The sequence below is a fragment of the Pseudophryne corroboree genome, chromosome 2, assembly GCF_028390025.1.
Source record: "Pseudophryne corroboree isolate aPseCor3 chromosome 2, aPseCor3.hap2, whole genome shotgun sequence".
Classification (NCBI taxonomy): Eukaryota; Metazoa; Chordata; class Amphibia; order Anura; family Myobatrachidae; genus Pseudophryne; species Pseudophryne corroboree.
The window spans coordinates 445,433,411-445,447,233 of NC_086445.1; the positions used below are offsets into that span (position 1 = coordinate 445,433,411).

General features: G+C 45.4%; 1 protein-coding gene across 2 annotated transcripts in view; it reads right to left on the minus strand.

Moving 5' to 3' along the window:
* Positions 1 to 2,554: 2,554 nt before the first annotated feature.
* Positions 2,555 to 13,823, minus strand: part of DHX33 (DEAH-box helicase 33) — a 115,404-nt gene continuing 104,135 nt past the window's right edge. For both annotated transcript variants that reach the window (XM_063953679.1, XM_063953678.1), the window contains exons 11-12: positions 6,075 to 6,161; positions 2,555 to 5,773 (exon numbers count right to left, since the gene is read on the minus strand). In XM_063953679.1, coding sequence (XP_063809749.1) covers positions 5,465 to 5,773; positions 6,075 to 6,161 — 396 coding nt within the window. In that variant the 3' untranslated portion in view covers positions 2,555 to 5,464. The remainder of the gene's footprint in view (positions 5,774 to 6,074; positions 6,162 to 13,823) is intronic.

Here is a 13,823-nt window from a genome sequence, read left to right on the forward strand (position 1 = left end):
CAGACAATGCCCAAAGCAACCAGGTGGTAAGAGATGAGAGGAAAATAATGTTTTATAATAATCTGCACAATGTCAGTGTTCAAATGAAAGCTAGGTTTGACCATTTCGCTGAGCTAAGTTTCCTAGGTTTGGTTGACTGCACAAAATTTTATATGTCCCAACATTTTGACAACACCAAACTGCAGAGTCTATCAAAATATGCTAAATACTTTGACTTTGTTAGACTAAAGACTGATCTTAGTGGCTTGTACAGCTCTGAAATGGTGAGGAACGAATGCAAATCAGCTACACAGCTCCTCAGCTTTGTGACCGAGAATAATCTTGTGCACACAGTTCCCGAAGCCACAAAGTTACTCCAACTGGTGCTCACTATACCAGCAACAACAGCGTCCGTTGAAAGGTCATTCTCTACTTTAAACCGACTCAAAACATACACTAGGAATAAGACTGATCAAGGGCGACTTTCATACCTGGCAATCATCTCCATTGAGACAGAGAGACTTTTAAAACTAAAAGAAAATAGAGAGGACTTCTACAACAAAGTCACTGCTAGCTTTATACAGAAGGATAGGCGAATGGACTTCATTTACAAGTAAAGGTCAGGCCATACAATGTATGTTCATTTGAATGACTACGAATAGTGGAACTGCATTCACAGCTGTATGCTCGTTTAAATATGTTTTACTGTTTGTTCTTAACTGGAATAAATTAGATTCTTTACAGGACTATAACCACCTGATGCAAAAATCAATAAATCTTGAGTTGTTCAAATACAGGTGAATGTATTTCTAGTTATTGTGCTGTTGGCTTTGCGTATTCCTGTGTTGTAAATCCTATTGAGATACAGGAAAATATATGTACTTAGGCAACCTGCCAATCGCATGGTGGAGTTAAGGTACCTCTTTTGGGTCCACAGTGTGTAAATCTGGCTCTGATACCAGCCAGTGCCTCACCAGCAACTGACCTCACCGCACGCCACTGGGGTACAGTGGCGGGGAAAACACATGGCCACAAGGGGCTTTGAAAATAACTTTGGGCCCACATGAAAATAATAAAATGTGAACAATAATTTAGAATACATTGGTGGACAGTGTGAATACATTGGTGGTCAGTGTGCTAGATGAACAATGGTGGAAATACCTACTTGGGCCAATAAAATATCCGATTTGATTGGATTAATATCTGCTGGGCTCTCTCCTGCTGCGTCATAGCGTGCTGCTGATGGGAGTGTCCTGAGAATGCCAGTCAAACTTCCTACGACGTATCTCAGGCGATATATCGCAGGCACAAAAAACACACCTTTTTCCATACGATTCCAGGCGATCACGATATATCATGAGTGCAGCAATAGCGACCTAGGGGATCCGATCCGACGCTCACGGGGCCGCGCATCGGATCAGATCCACAGCCAAAATGCCCGATTTCACCCAATATATCGGCCCGAATTGGGCTGAGATCGCGCATAATCGCTCTAGTGTATGGGGCCCTTAACAATTTCTGTCCTAAATAGGATCTAGATAGTGTACAAAAGCGGCTCTCCCCCTTTGCTACACCCTGTACCAGATATCCAGCATGGCTGAGGAATCAGGAAGCGCTGCGTGTGCTGTCTGCGGCTGCAGTAAGCAGAGGAAGGCGTTAAAACATCACAACAAATGCTAGTCAAGCGTTTTTGTGCCAGTTCCACAAGGGGGATCTTAGCGGAACACCCCGTGAGGATCCCATACGCCGCGCCCGTGGTCAGCCGCACTTTAAACCGGGGGACCCCCCCTAGCAGGGGCCCCTGTTTGTACTCACCAGCGTTAGGGGTGTGTGGTCTGCTGCGGCTGTCACAGCCAAGGTGCGGTGCCCAACTGAACAACAACCCCTCAGGACGGTGGTCCTGCAGCGGGGAAGCGGCTCTGCACCTCGTAAGGCCGGTGACTGTCCCCCCCCCTAACTCCAACGGTGCAGGTATGCTGTTGCCCAGACAGCATACTGAAAATAACAAACCGAAAACAAAGAAATTGAAGCAAACCCTCTGGAGCTCAGATGTGTGTCCTTCTCCTGAGGGCACCTTTTTCTAAACTGGATCGTACTAGATTCCCCCAATATCCCTTACGGATGCTAGAGAAATAACATTGCTGACAAATTGAATCTAAACATTTCAAATTAATTCAGCATCAATATGTATACATATATACAAAGAAATAATACACAATAGTTGTAGATTTTTAAAATATTTTTGAGAGTCACATGTTAAACTTCTATTCACTTTTACAGGCTAGTATTTTCCTTTATTCAAGATTTATTTTCTAAGTCTACCTTTGTAGACTCCTATCTAATACCTACTAAACCAGTAGGATCAATTATACAAATGAAAGTCCCTGTCAACTTGTCTAATAGGTTAAAATCATCCTGTAGCTGATTATATTTAATAAAACTATACTTGCAAGTGAATAATCTTATCTTAAAAGGAAGATGCTATATTTACATGTATATATGATATATCTCTTATTATAGCCATTGAGCCTTTGTGTCTATTACATAAAATCTCGAAATAAACAAAAGTCCAGAAAAATGTTTCTCATTTATAATGTGCTCTAGACAAACTACTTAGCATTTGATGGGTTCGGAACTACTCTAAAAACATAGGGCCTAATTCAGAGTTGATCGTAGCAGCAAATTTGTTAGCAGTTGGAGGCAGATATAACATTTGCAGAGAGAGTTAGATTTGGGTGGGTTATTTTGTTTCTGTGCAAGGTAAATACTGGCTGCTTTATTTTTACACTGCAAATTAGATTTCAGTTTGAACACACCCAACCCAAATCTAACTCTCTCTGCACATGTTATATCTGGCCCCCCCCCAGCAGTGCACATGGTTTTGCCCAACTGCTAACAAATTTGCTGCTGCGAGCAACTCTGAATTAGGCCCATAGTGCAAATGCATGTGCAAACTTGGTGATGTCTAAATAATAGACTTAGCTGCGGATAAGTCAGCTCTGCTGAAGTAACTCATTAATGCAGCCACAGAACAGTACCACGGTTTAGAGGATTTAAGGGCAGATTCAATTAGCCACAGGTTGACTTGCATGGTCTATTCCACTGAGTAAAGTGAGCAGTACCATGCAATTATAGGGCCTGATTCAGATGCAGTCGCACCTGAATGATCATTGGTAGTCTGCACATGCATCGTGGCCGCAATGTGCACGAGCCAAGGTACCTTTGCAATGCTGCTCACAGTGAGGATTTAGTCGCAGAGTGACTGACCGGAAGAGACCCTTTCGGGGAGGGAAGAGGGAGTGTGCAAAAATGCAGGCGTGTATTTTCGGGGTGTGTCTTGGTATAAGACTAAAATCTCATATGCATAAAACATGGTGCCAGTGTCGCAGCCATTCTTCACTGCCATGGAGGCATTCAGGTAGTCAAAGGGGTCTATTTACTAAGCCTTGAATGGAGATAAAGTAGACGGATATAAAGTACCAGCCAATCAGCTCCTAACTACCTTGTCACAGGCTGAGTTTGAAAAATGACAGTTAAGGGCCCCATACACTAGAACGATAATGCCCGATTTCATTCAATTTCGGGCCGATATATCGGGTGAAATCGGGCATTTTGGAGGTGTTTCCGATCCGATGCATGTTCTCGTGAGTGTCGAATCGGCTCCCCTAAATCGTGAGTGCTGCACTCGTGATATGTCGGTTCCCGCAGGCATGGATGGGATCGCATAAGATATATCGCATGCAAAATGTACCAAATTGTATGGAATCGTAGGGAACCAGTCCCGCGAAGCTCCCGGGAGAGTTCAAGGAAAATCGCCTCCGACTTCAGCCTCAGACATATCCCTGTAGTGTATGGGGGCCTTTAGGAGCTGGTTGGCTGGTACGTTGCCTCTGTGCACTTTATCTCCATTTAAGGCTTAGTAAATAGACCCCAAAGTTGCTTGCATCTGCGTTGCAATTGCAACGTCTTACTCAGCTTCTGAGCATGTTGTGATGGCTTCAGTGGTTGTCTCTATTCCCTTGTGGGCGGCTGCTCCTACACTCACTTTGCCTCACAGTTCCAACACTGAAAAGGAGTGCTGCTGCGTTGGCATTGCGACCGCATCTGAATCAGGCCCATAGACACACGATCAAGCCACAAGCAGCACTGAAGCAGTAGTTAATGCTCATCTCTGATAGCACCTTTGCAAGGCGCTAGAATGAAGAATTAACTGCTGCCTCAGGTCTTCCTGCGATTCAAACCATGGCTAAATAAATCTGTCCCTTTGATGGAGAAATATGCTGGAACGAAAAGCTAACTATAGCTTAGTACAATTATCCCACAAAATTAAAATGTTCACATAAAAGCCACAACAGTGGGAAAAAAATGACAGTACTCTGAAATTACAGGTAGATGCAACAAAATATATCAAAACCTACAAAGAATATCAAGCATTATGTACTTCAAAAAACAAACCAGTAAACAAAGAAACAGTATAAACGTTTTCTCAGTGGTATTTTCAATGCATAGAATATCTGTCCAACAAGCAAAAAAAAAAAAATATTTGAAAAACACTGATAGACCAGCGTCATCTTTAAGAGTATAAAAAAGTAATTTCCTCTTGCGTTGTAGGAGGTTCACCACCTTATTCGTGACATCATGAGCGTGCACATCTCAGTTTGCCCTTCTTACGAACTGTTATTATGCCCCTTTCTGTTTACAACTAAACACACACAGAGGCTCATTTTAAATATTCTGAATGTTGTTAGGTGCTAGAGAGCCTGCTGGAAATCTCTCTATATTATTCTGCAGTTAATTTGGTTGGTAAATGGAATGGAGCAGATTTATAAATACGATTCAACACACAGTACCAAACAAATTTGATGCCATTTGGTCACACCTGTTTTATAAATTAGCCATGAATTTACCATATTCTCTACTCCATTCTGATATGGCTGCTGTTCTGTGTATCTAGCCAGTAATAAAACTGAAAATGCTAAATAGTCAACATCCCATGTTGTCCCTTTTTCCCCATCTTCTGTACAAAAAAATAAAATAGGATTTTTGTTAAATCTATTTTATCTAATCCATCTTGAGCTCTCCCTGATCTTACCTAACCTGTTACCCCTACCCCACAGCGGAGTTCACAGCCCTAGGGCTGCAAGTTATTTTTTATTTTGTTTATTTTATTTTGCACAAAGCTCCTGCGGATTCACAGGTGAACTCTACAGAAACATTTAAACTTACAGCCCAAAAGAAAATGGTGCCCACTCCTTTGGCACAAACAATAAAGTGCTTTACCCTATAAGATGAAGGAGGCAGCCCACAAAGAAATTTAGTTTGTTCTTGTGCCTGCTACTTAAAGAGAAGGTAGAGAAGATGCCATAGAAATAATAATTTTCTAATACACATTTCTCCACACAATGACATTTTTAAAGGTCGGGATAAAGTGGCTGTTGAATATTGCTGTGATTCAGCACACACTGTAATATTTTACAGGTACTTGTTAGTTCTTAGCACTTTTTAACTTCCTCCTGAAATATTCTGGGGCTGCCTCAAATAGCCAATCAGCATCCACCACGCACAGGTCTCTCATATAGCACTTAGATGTGTGAAGAAGCTCATTGTAAACAACACAGGCTGGTTTGCAGTGGAAAAGTACTGAGGAGGGGTGTATTGCGACAGGCTGATGCGTCTCCACAGTGGTGTATGTTCCATCTGGCTGGAGCTCTGCCGCATTCATAAACAGGCCATGTGCTAAGCACTGGCGGATATTACGCGTATCCGTTCTTGAGGACTCTATTGGCATTGACATCTGTAAAGTTAACCGAAAAGGAAAATGTTTTAGATGGGTTTCTCAGTGTACAAACAGTAAGTAGGCTAAGAAAAATTGCTAAATATATTAAATTACTGTAATTAATTTTTCAATTATCACACAGAATTCATTAATATTTTGCAACCAATTATGGCTTATTTCCAGGATAAATCACTTGTAAAATATTAGGGATTTTAGACCGAGAATAGATATGCATCACATGTATACACAAATTGATAGGCATTTAAACCCTGCCACACCCGTGTATACAACATACAGTAAGAGGAAAAGAGAACAATACCTTTATACAAATGTCTCTGAGCTGAGAACGAACTTCTGAAACCAGCATCATATTTCTCCCATTAACAAAGTTCTCTCTGCACCACTCCTGAGATAGAGAAAACACAACCAAATAAAAACCAAATCACACATCAGCCTATAAAATATCTAAAAATATTCCAGAACAAAAACAACAGGTTTTTTTCTTTAAACAGCACAACATCACTGAAAATGAAAGGTTCTCAGATCTACTCTCTGATCTTAGCAAATCCCCCAGTCATAACAAAGCACTGGTCTGTCTTCTGCATTGCGGTGTGTGGCATAGGGTATAACAGGCATTGCGGTATGTGTCACAGGCATTACGGTGTGTGGTATACTATATCACGGGCATTGTGGTATACTATATCACGGGCATTGTGGTATGTGGTGTAATGTCTCAGGGTCATTGCAGTGTGTGGCATAATGTATCACGGACATTGCGGTGTGTGTCATAATGTGTCAGGCATTACGGAGTGTGGCATACTATATCACGGGCATTGTGGTATGTGGTATAATGTCTCAGGGTCATTGCGGTGTGTGTCATAATGTGTCACAGGCATTGAATGTGCTATATGCCTGTGACACATTATGACACACACCGCAATGACCCTGAGACATTATACCACATACCACAATGCCCATGATATAGTGTGCCACAATGCCCGTGATATAGTATACCACACACCGTAATGCCTGTGACACATACCGCAATGCCTGTTATACCCTATGCCACACACCGCAATGCCCGATATACATTATTCCACACTGCAATGCCCCTGAGACATTATACCACATACCACAATGCCCGTGATATAGTGGGCTCGGGAGTGTACAGCGCCGCTGGGGAGAGCTGGAGCTGCAGCAGTGAATGTCACAAGACATTTGCCACCGCTGCTGCCCTTGAAGTCTTCACTTTTTACCTCATAAAAAGCTTTTCTTAGGGCTGCTTGGAGCAGCCCCTCTGTTAAGTGCCTGCTTACTGCAGCACCAACTTACAAAACTGAGCTCCTGTGCTGGGAGGCGGGGTGATATAGGAGGCGGCGCTGTGCATTCTGGGAACAGTCAAAGCTTTGAGCCTGTTGGTGCCTCGGATCAAGATCCTATTCTACACCCCATTGTCCAATCCTTGTGGAGCCCAGTGTACACCGCAGCAGAAACATATTGTAAATGACTGGAAAATAATGCTAGTGACGACTGTCACGTGTGTTAAATGGAGAACACTGGAGTAAAGGCCAGCTAATGGAAATGGTCTGGTCTATGAGCTCCAAGGTATTGATGTGAAGAGTTGCTGCAGGGTGATCAGGTCCCAGTCCCGGATCCACAATGGGCAACCCTTGGTCCAGGGTTGAACAAAATAGCCACACCAGTGGGAGTGCCGAACCAACGCTACCTGGTTTACCTGGCCAGACTCTATAATAGACACAAGAGTTGGACAAACGAGCCTGCAAGACCACAAATAGTAACTGAAAGTCACCTACCTTACACAGGTTAACCTAAAATGTAAGTGGACAGATCATTGCCTTTTAGGGCTGCAGGGGTCTAAGTGGGACATGGGGTATATTTACTCAAAGTCGATTTGGATCACTGTTTAGTGTTTCAGGGTCTAAATCCCACATTTACTAAACGATTATTTTGACATAGTTTACAAAATAGGATTTATGGTCTTACCTGGTTACATCCTTTTCTTTGAGTCCATAGGGGGCACAAGTGCAATAGGCTGGAGATGGGAGACTCAAGGCACCAAACAGTTAAGAACTTTTATCCAGCAGCCCTCACTCTCCCTTCTCCACTATACCCCGCCCCCAGCCATCGGCCCACCAGTTTAGTTGGCAAGCCAACAGCAGGATTGGGATGAACATGGAGAAGAAAGACCATCAACCCCACAGAGAAACACTCACAGGGAGATGGACACACACCCGCCAATATAGGAACAAAGTCCAACAAATCAGGTGCGTCATGGAGGGCATCCTGTGCCTCCTATGGACTCAAAGAAAAGGATTTAACCGGGTAAGACCATAAATCCTGTTTACTTTCTCATCCACTAGGGGGCACAGGAGCAGTATGCTGGGACGTCCTAAAGCTGTCCCCTCAAGGGCGGGGACGCTCCTGGACTGCGGTAAGAACCCTATGTCCGAAGGTGGCAGCAGCCTACGCAAAAGGTCTCAATATGGACAAGCGCCCACATGGTTTCCCTGCAAAGTTAGTCTGCAGAGGCTTCAAGCTGAGCCGCCCAAGAAGCTCCGACTTACTGGGTGGAATGAGGTGCCTCCCCAGTCAGAGAAGGAACCTCCGTCACCAACAGGCCTGATGGACAGTTAGAAGGGACTATCTGGCCAAGAACTGTTTTGATGCCGGCCAGCTGAGAAAATCATACAAAATGAAGAGTGAATCAAAGCAGTGGATGTCCTATATCCGGTCCACGGAAATGCAGGGAGCCCGCATGACAGCCAGAGAAGATGTAAGCACAACCGCCTGGTTAAAGTAAACCCTAGAGACCACCCTAGGTAAGTAACCAAAGTGTTTGCGAAGGGCCATCCGATCTGTATGAAAAACAAACTGAGAGCGCCAGGACCAGGCGCTGAAACTCAAAACTAAGCCAGCTGATGAAAAAGCAAGGAAGAAAACCGTCTTCCATGAGATTCATGTAAACTCCACTCAGTTCAGGCCCAAAAGGTAGCAGAATGGATAACTAAAAACAGGACACACAGTCACTGGGCCCTCAATGTAGGCAAGATGAACAGGACACCAAAGGCACCTGGCGTTGTAAAGGCCAGACAGGTCAAAGACCTGGATCTTAAAAGGCGAACGTGCAACCCCAGACTGAGATAGAGACCTGCCTGAAAAAAATGCAGGGAGTCGAGATGCTCACGATGAGCGCGGGCAGATTCTTGTGGGAGAATAGCATGCCAAGGTAGTCCACCAACCGCGGAGATAAATCCTGCTCAAAGACAGTTTAATGGTCGCGATCCTAGCCGTAATGTTCCTCCTAGAAAAAACCCTACTCTCGCAAGAGAGACGTCACCAGAGCTGCCTCGTCAAAACAAGGCTGGCCCGATCCAGAGGAAGGCAGGGACCCAAAGACCGGAGGTTCGGTCGTAGAGACCGATGTCAAGGTAGAAACCTTGAAGCACAGTATAGAACACTTATTGTGGTCCACGAAGGATTACCAAGATCATCCTGTCACCTATCCGCCGGAAAATGTGGAGAATCCGGAGAACGCTCATCCACAGAATTGCCCCAGTGTCTGGTAAAAAGACTGTGGGGTCCTTGTGTGGGAGCAGTATCTCAGCTGCTGGTGAGTGTGCAGGGACATCATCATGACCATGTCCGGGGACCCTAATGACTAACCAGAAAGCAAAATACTTCCGGCTGGAGGGCCCACTTACCGGAATGCACGTCCTGGCCACTGAGATAAAAAAACGGAGCTAGAGCAGGAAGATAACACTCTGCCTATTGGAACTATAGCTTACATACCTGAAGATGCCTCGGCTGAGAGCGCTATCCAAAGGATTATGGAAGTGACGACTGTCACGTGTGTTAAATGGAGAACACTGGAGTAAAGGCCAGCTAATGGAAATGGTCTGGTCTATGAGCTCCAAGGTATTGATGTGAAGAGTTGCTGCCCGGATCCACAATGGGCAACCCTTGGTCCAGGGTTGAACAAAATAGCCACACCAGTGGGAGTGCCGAACCAACGCTACCTGGTTTACCTGGCCAGACTCTATAATAGACGAGAATGGGATTAAACCTGGGCATACCTTACTATGTGAAATATAACAACCATGGAGTCCAGATGTGCAGGAAGGTGTGGATGGGCACCCTGCAATGAACTCATAGATATTGGACTGTAAGGCCCAAATTCCGTCCAGCGGGAGTAGACGTTGTGAGAATCTAGTAGAGCCCCCATGCAACCATCTCCTATAAAGGAGTTAATAAAGACTTGCATCAACAGCTATTATAGCCTAAAGACTGAAGAAGGATAGTCTGTCGAGCGGATGTGGACTCTCAAAACATCCTTCAACTGGGCTAGGAAGAGATGGTTGTCCTAAGAAGGAAGGATCCTGGCACCTCTGTGATGCAGGTGAGCTGCTAGGACCGCTTTGGTCCTGGTGAACACATGCATTGCCCTTGACAGACCTATGGTATGGGGGGAAGAATTGGACCATATGAAGACCTGAAGAAGTGTTGATGCTGGAACATTAGCAACACAAAAATCTGCATTGTGACAGAGTAAGGATGCCCTGACGTTCCCCGGTTTCATATAAGAAAAATGGAGGGAAGTGACTCCATGCGAAACCTGGGAATTGTAGATACATGTTCAACACCTTTAGAATGAGGATAGGACAGTATGACCTATCCGGCTTTAAACTAGAAAAAGAAAAAAAGGTTGTGAACTGACTACCTGACGAGTTTTTTTGTCCTTCTCAGGGCTGGGAATCCTATAGAAACGAACAGAGGAGGACCCTTACCAATAATTAATGCTTAGTCCCAAGAGACTACTGCTCTGACCTTAAGCGTCCATTGGCCTTCACCCCAGGGTCCTCCAGGGGCCGTCATGTTACGTGGCAGGTACATCAGCCTGCTTGGGAACTGGTAATCTGTAGCCCAGAACGGAGTACCTCGAGCGGTAGAATCTATGGAGGAGCCCCTGGTAGCAAGAGGATGCTTGATCTTAGATTCTGTGTGATAAAAAAAGGCCATACAATTAGCAATAAAATAAGAATTTACTTACCGATAATTCTATTTCTCGGAGTCCGTAGTGGATGCTGGGGTTCCTGAAAGGACCATGGGGAATAGCGGCTCCGCAGGAGACAGGGCACAAAAGTAAAGCTTTTACAGGTCAGGTGGTGTGTACTGGCTCCTCCCCCTATGACCCTCCTCCAGACTCCAGTTAGGTACTGTGCCCGGACGAGCGTACACAATAAGGGAGGATTTTGAATCCCGGGTAAGACTCATACCAGCCACACCAATCACACCGTACAACTTGTGATCTAAACCCAGTTAACAGTATGATAACAGAGGAGCCTCTGAAAGATGGCTTCCTAAACAATAACCCGAATTAGTTAACAATAACCATGTACAAGTATTGCAGATAATCCGCACTTGGGATGGGCGCCCAGCATCCACTACGGACTCCGAGAAATAGAATTATCGGTAAGTAAATTCTTATTTTCTCTATCGTCCTAAGTGGATGCTGGGGTTCCTGAAAGGACCATGGGGATTATACCAAAGCTCCCAAACGGGCGGGAGAGTGCGGATGACTCTGCAGCACCGAATGAGAGAACTCCAGGTCCTCCTTTGCCAGGGTATCAAATTTGTAAAAATTTACAAACGTGTTCTCCCCTGACCACGTAGCTGCTCGGCAGAGTTGTAATGCCGAGACCCCTCGGGCAGCCGCCCAAGATGAGCCCACCTTCCTTGCGGAATGGGCCTTAACAGATTTAGGCTGTGGCAGGCCTGCCACAGAATGTACAAGTTGAATTTTGTTACAAATCCAACGAGCAATCGACTGCTTAGAAGCAGGTGCACCCAACTTGTTGGGTGCATACAGTATAAACAGCGAGTCAGATTTTCTGACTCCAGCCGTCCTTTAAATGTATATTTTTAAGGCTCTGACAACGTCCAACAACTTGGAGTCCTTCAAGTCGTCTGTAGCCGCAGGCACTACAATAGGCTGGTTCAGGTGAAACGCTGATACCACCTTAGGGAGAAAATGCGGACGCGTCCGCAGCTCTGCCCTATGTCGAATGGAAAAGTAAATAAGGGCTTTTATAAAACAAAGCCGCCAGTTCAGATACTCTCCCGGCCGAAGCCAGGGCCAGTAACATAGTCACTTTCCATGTGAGATATTTCAAATCCACATTCTTTAGTGGTTCAAACCAATTGGATTTGAGGAAATCTAAAACTACATTTAGATCCCACGGTGCCACCTTAGGCACCACAGGAGGCTGTATATGCAGTACTCCTTTGATAAAAATCTGGACCTCAGGGACTGAGGCCAATTCTTTTCGGAAGAATATTGATAGGGCCGAAATTTGAACCTTAATAGATCCCAATTTGAGACCCATAGACAATCCTGATTGCAGGAAATGTAGGAAAACGACCCAGTTGAAATTCCTCCATCGGAGCACTCCGCTGCTCGCACCACGCAACATATTTTCGCCAAATACGGCGATAATGCTTCGCGGTGACTTCCTTCCTTGCCTTTATCAAGGTAGGAATGACTTCTTCTGGAATGCCTTTTCCTTTTAGGATCTGGCATTCAAACGCCATGCCGTCAAACGCAGCCGCGGTAAGTCTTGAAAAAGACAAGTACCCTGCTGAAGCAGGTCCCTTCTCAGAAGTAGAGGCCACGGATCGTCCGTGACCATCTCTTGAAGTTCCGGGTACCAAGTCCTTCTTGGCCAATCCGGAGCCACTAGTCTTACTCCTCTTTGCCGTATAATCCTCAATACCTTTGGTATGAGAGGCAGAGGAGGAAACACATATACCGACTGGTACACCCAAGGTGTTACCAGCGCGTCCACAGCTATTGCCTGCGGATCTCTTGACCTGGCGCAATACCTGTCCAGTGTTTTGTTGAGGCGAGACGCCATCATGTCCACCATTGGTTTTACCCAACGGTTTAATAGCATGTGGAAAACTTCTGGATGAAGTCCCCACTCTCCCGGGTGAAGGTCGTGTCTGCTGAGGAAGTCTGCTTCCCAGTTGTCCACGCCCGGGATGAATACTGCTGACAGTGCTATCACGTGATTCTCCGCCCAGCGAAGGATCCTGGCAGCTTCTGCCATTGCCCTCCTGCTTCTTGTGCCGCCCTGTCTGTTTACATGGGCGACTGCCGTGATGTTGTCCGACTGGATCAACACCGGTCTTCCTTGAAGCAGAGGTTCCGCCTGGCTTAGAGCATTGTAGATTGCTCTTAGTTCCAGAATGCTTATGTGAAGAGACTTTTTCAGGCTCGACCACACTCCCTGGAAATTTCTTCCCTGTGTGACTGCTCCCCAGCCTCTCAGGCTGGCCTCCGTGGTCACCAGGATCCAATCCTGCATGCCGAATCTGCGGCCCTCCAATAGATGAGCCTCCTGCAACCACCACAGAAGGGATACCCTTGTCCTCGGCGACAGGGTTATCCGCAGGTGCATCTGAAGATGCGACCCTGACCATTTGTCCAACAGATCCCTTTGCATGGAATCTGCCGAAAGGGATTGCTTCGTAAGAAGCTACCATTTTTTCCCAGGACTCTTGTGCATTGATGTACAGACACCTTTCCTGGTTTTAGGAGGTTCCTGACCAGGTCAGATAACTCCTTGGCTTTTTCTTCGGGAAGAAAAACCTTTTTCTGAACTGTGTCCAGAATCATCCCCAGGAACAGCAGACGAGTTGTCGGCATTAATTGGGATTTTGGAATATTCAGAATCCATCCGTGCTGCTTTAGCACCTCTTGAGATAGTGCTAAACCCATCTCTAGCTGTTCTCTGGACCTTGCCCTTATTAGGAGATCGTCCAAGTATGGGATAATTAATACGCCTTTTCTTCGAAGAAGAAATATTATCTCGGCCATTACCTTTGTAAAGACCCGAGGTGCCGTGGACAAACCAAACGGCAGCGTCTGAAACTGATAGTGACAGTTTTGTACAACGAACCTGAGGTACCCCTGGTGTGAGGGGTAATTGGAACGTGGAGATACGCATCCTTGATGTCCAAGGATACCATAAAGTCCCCTTCTTCCAGG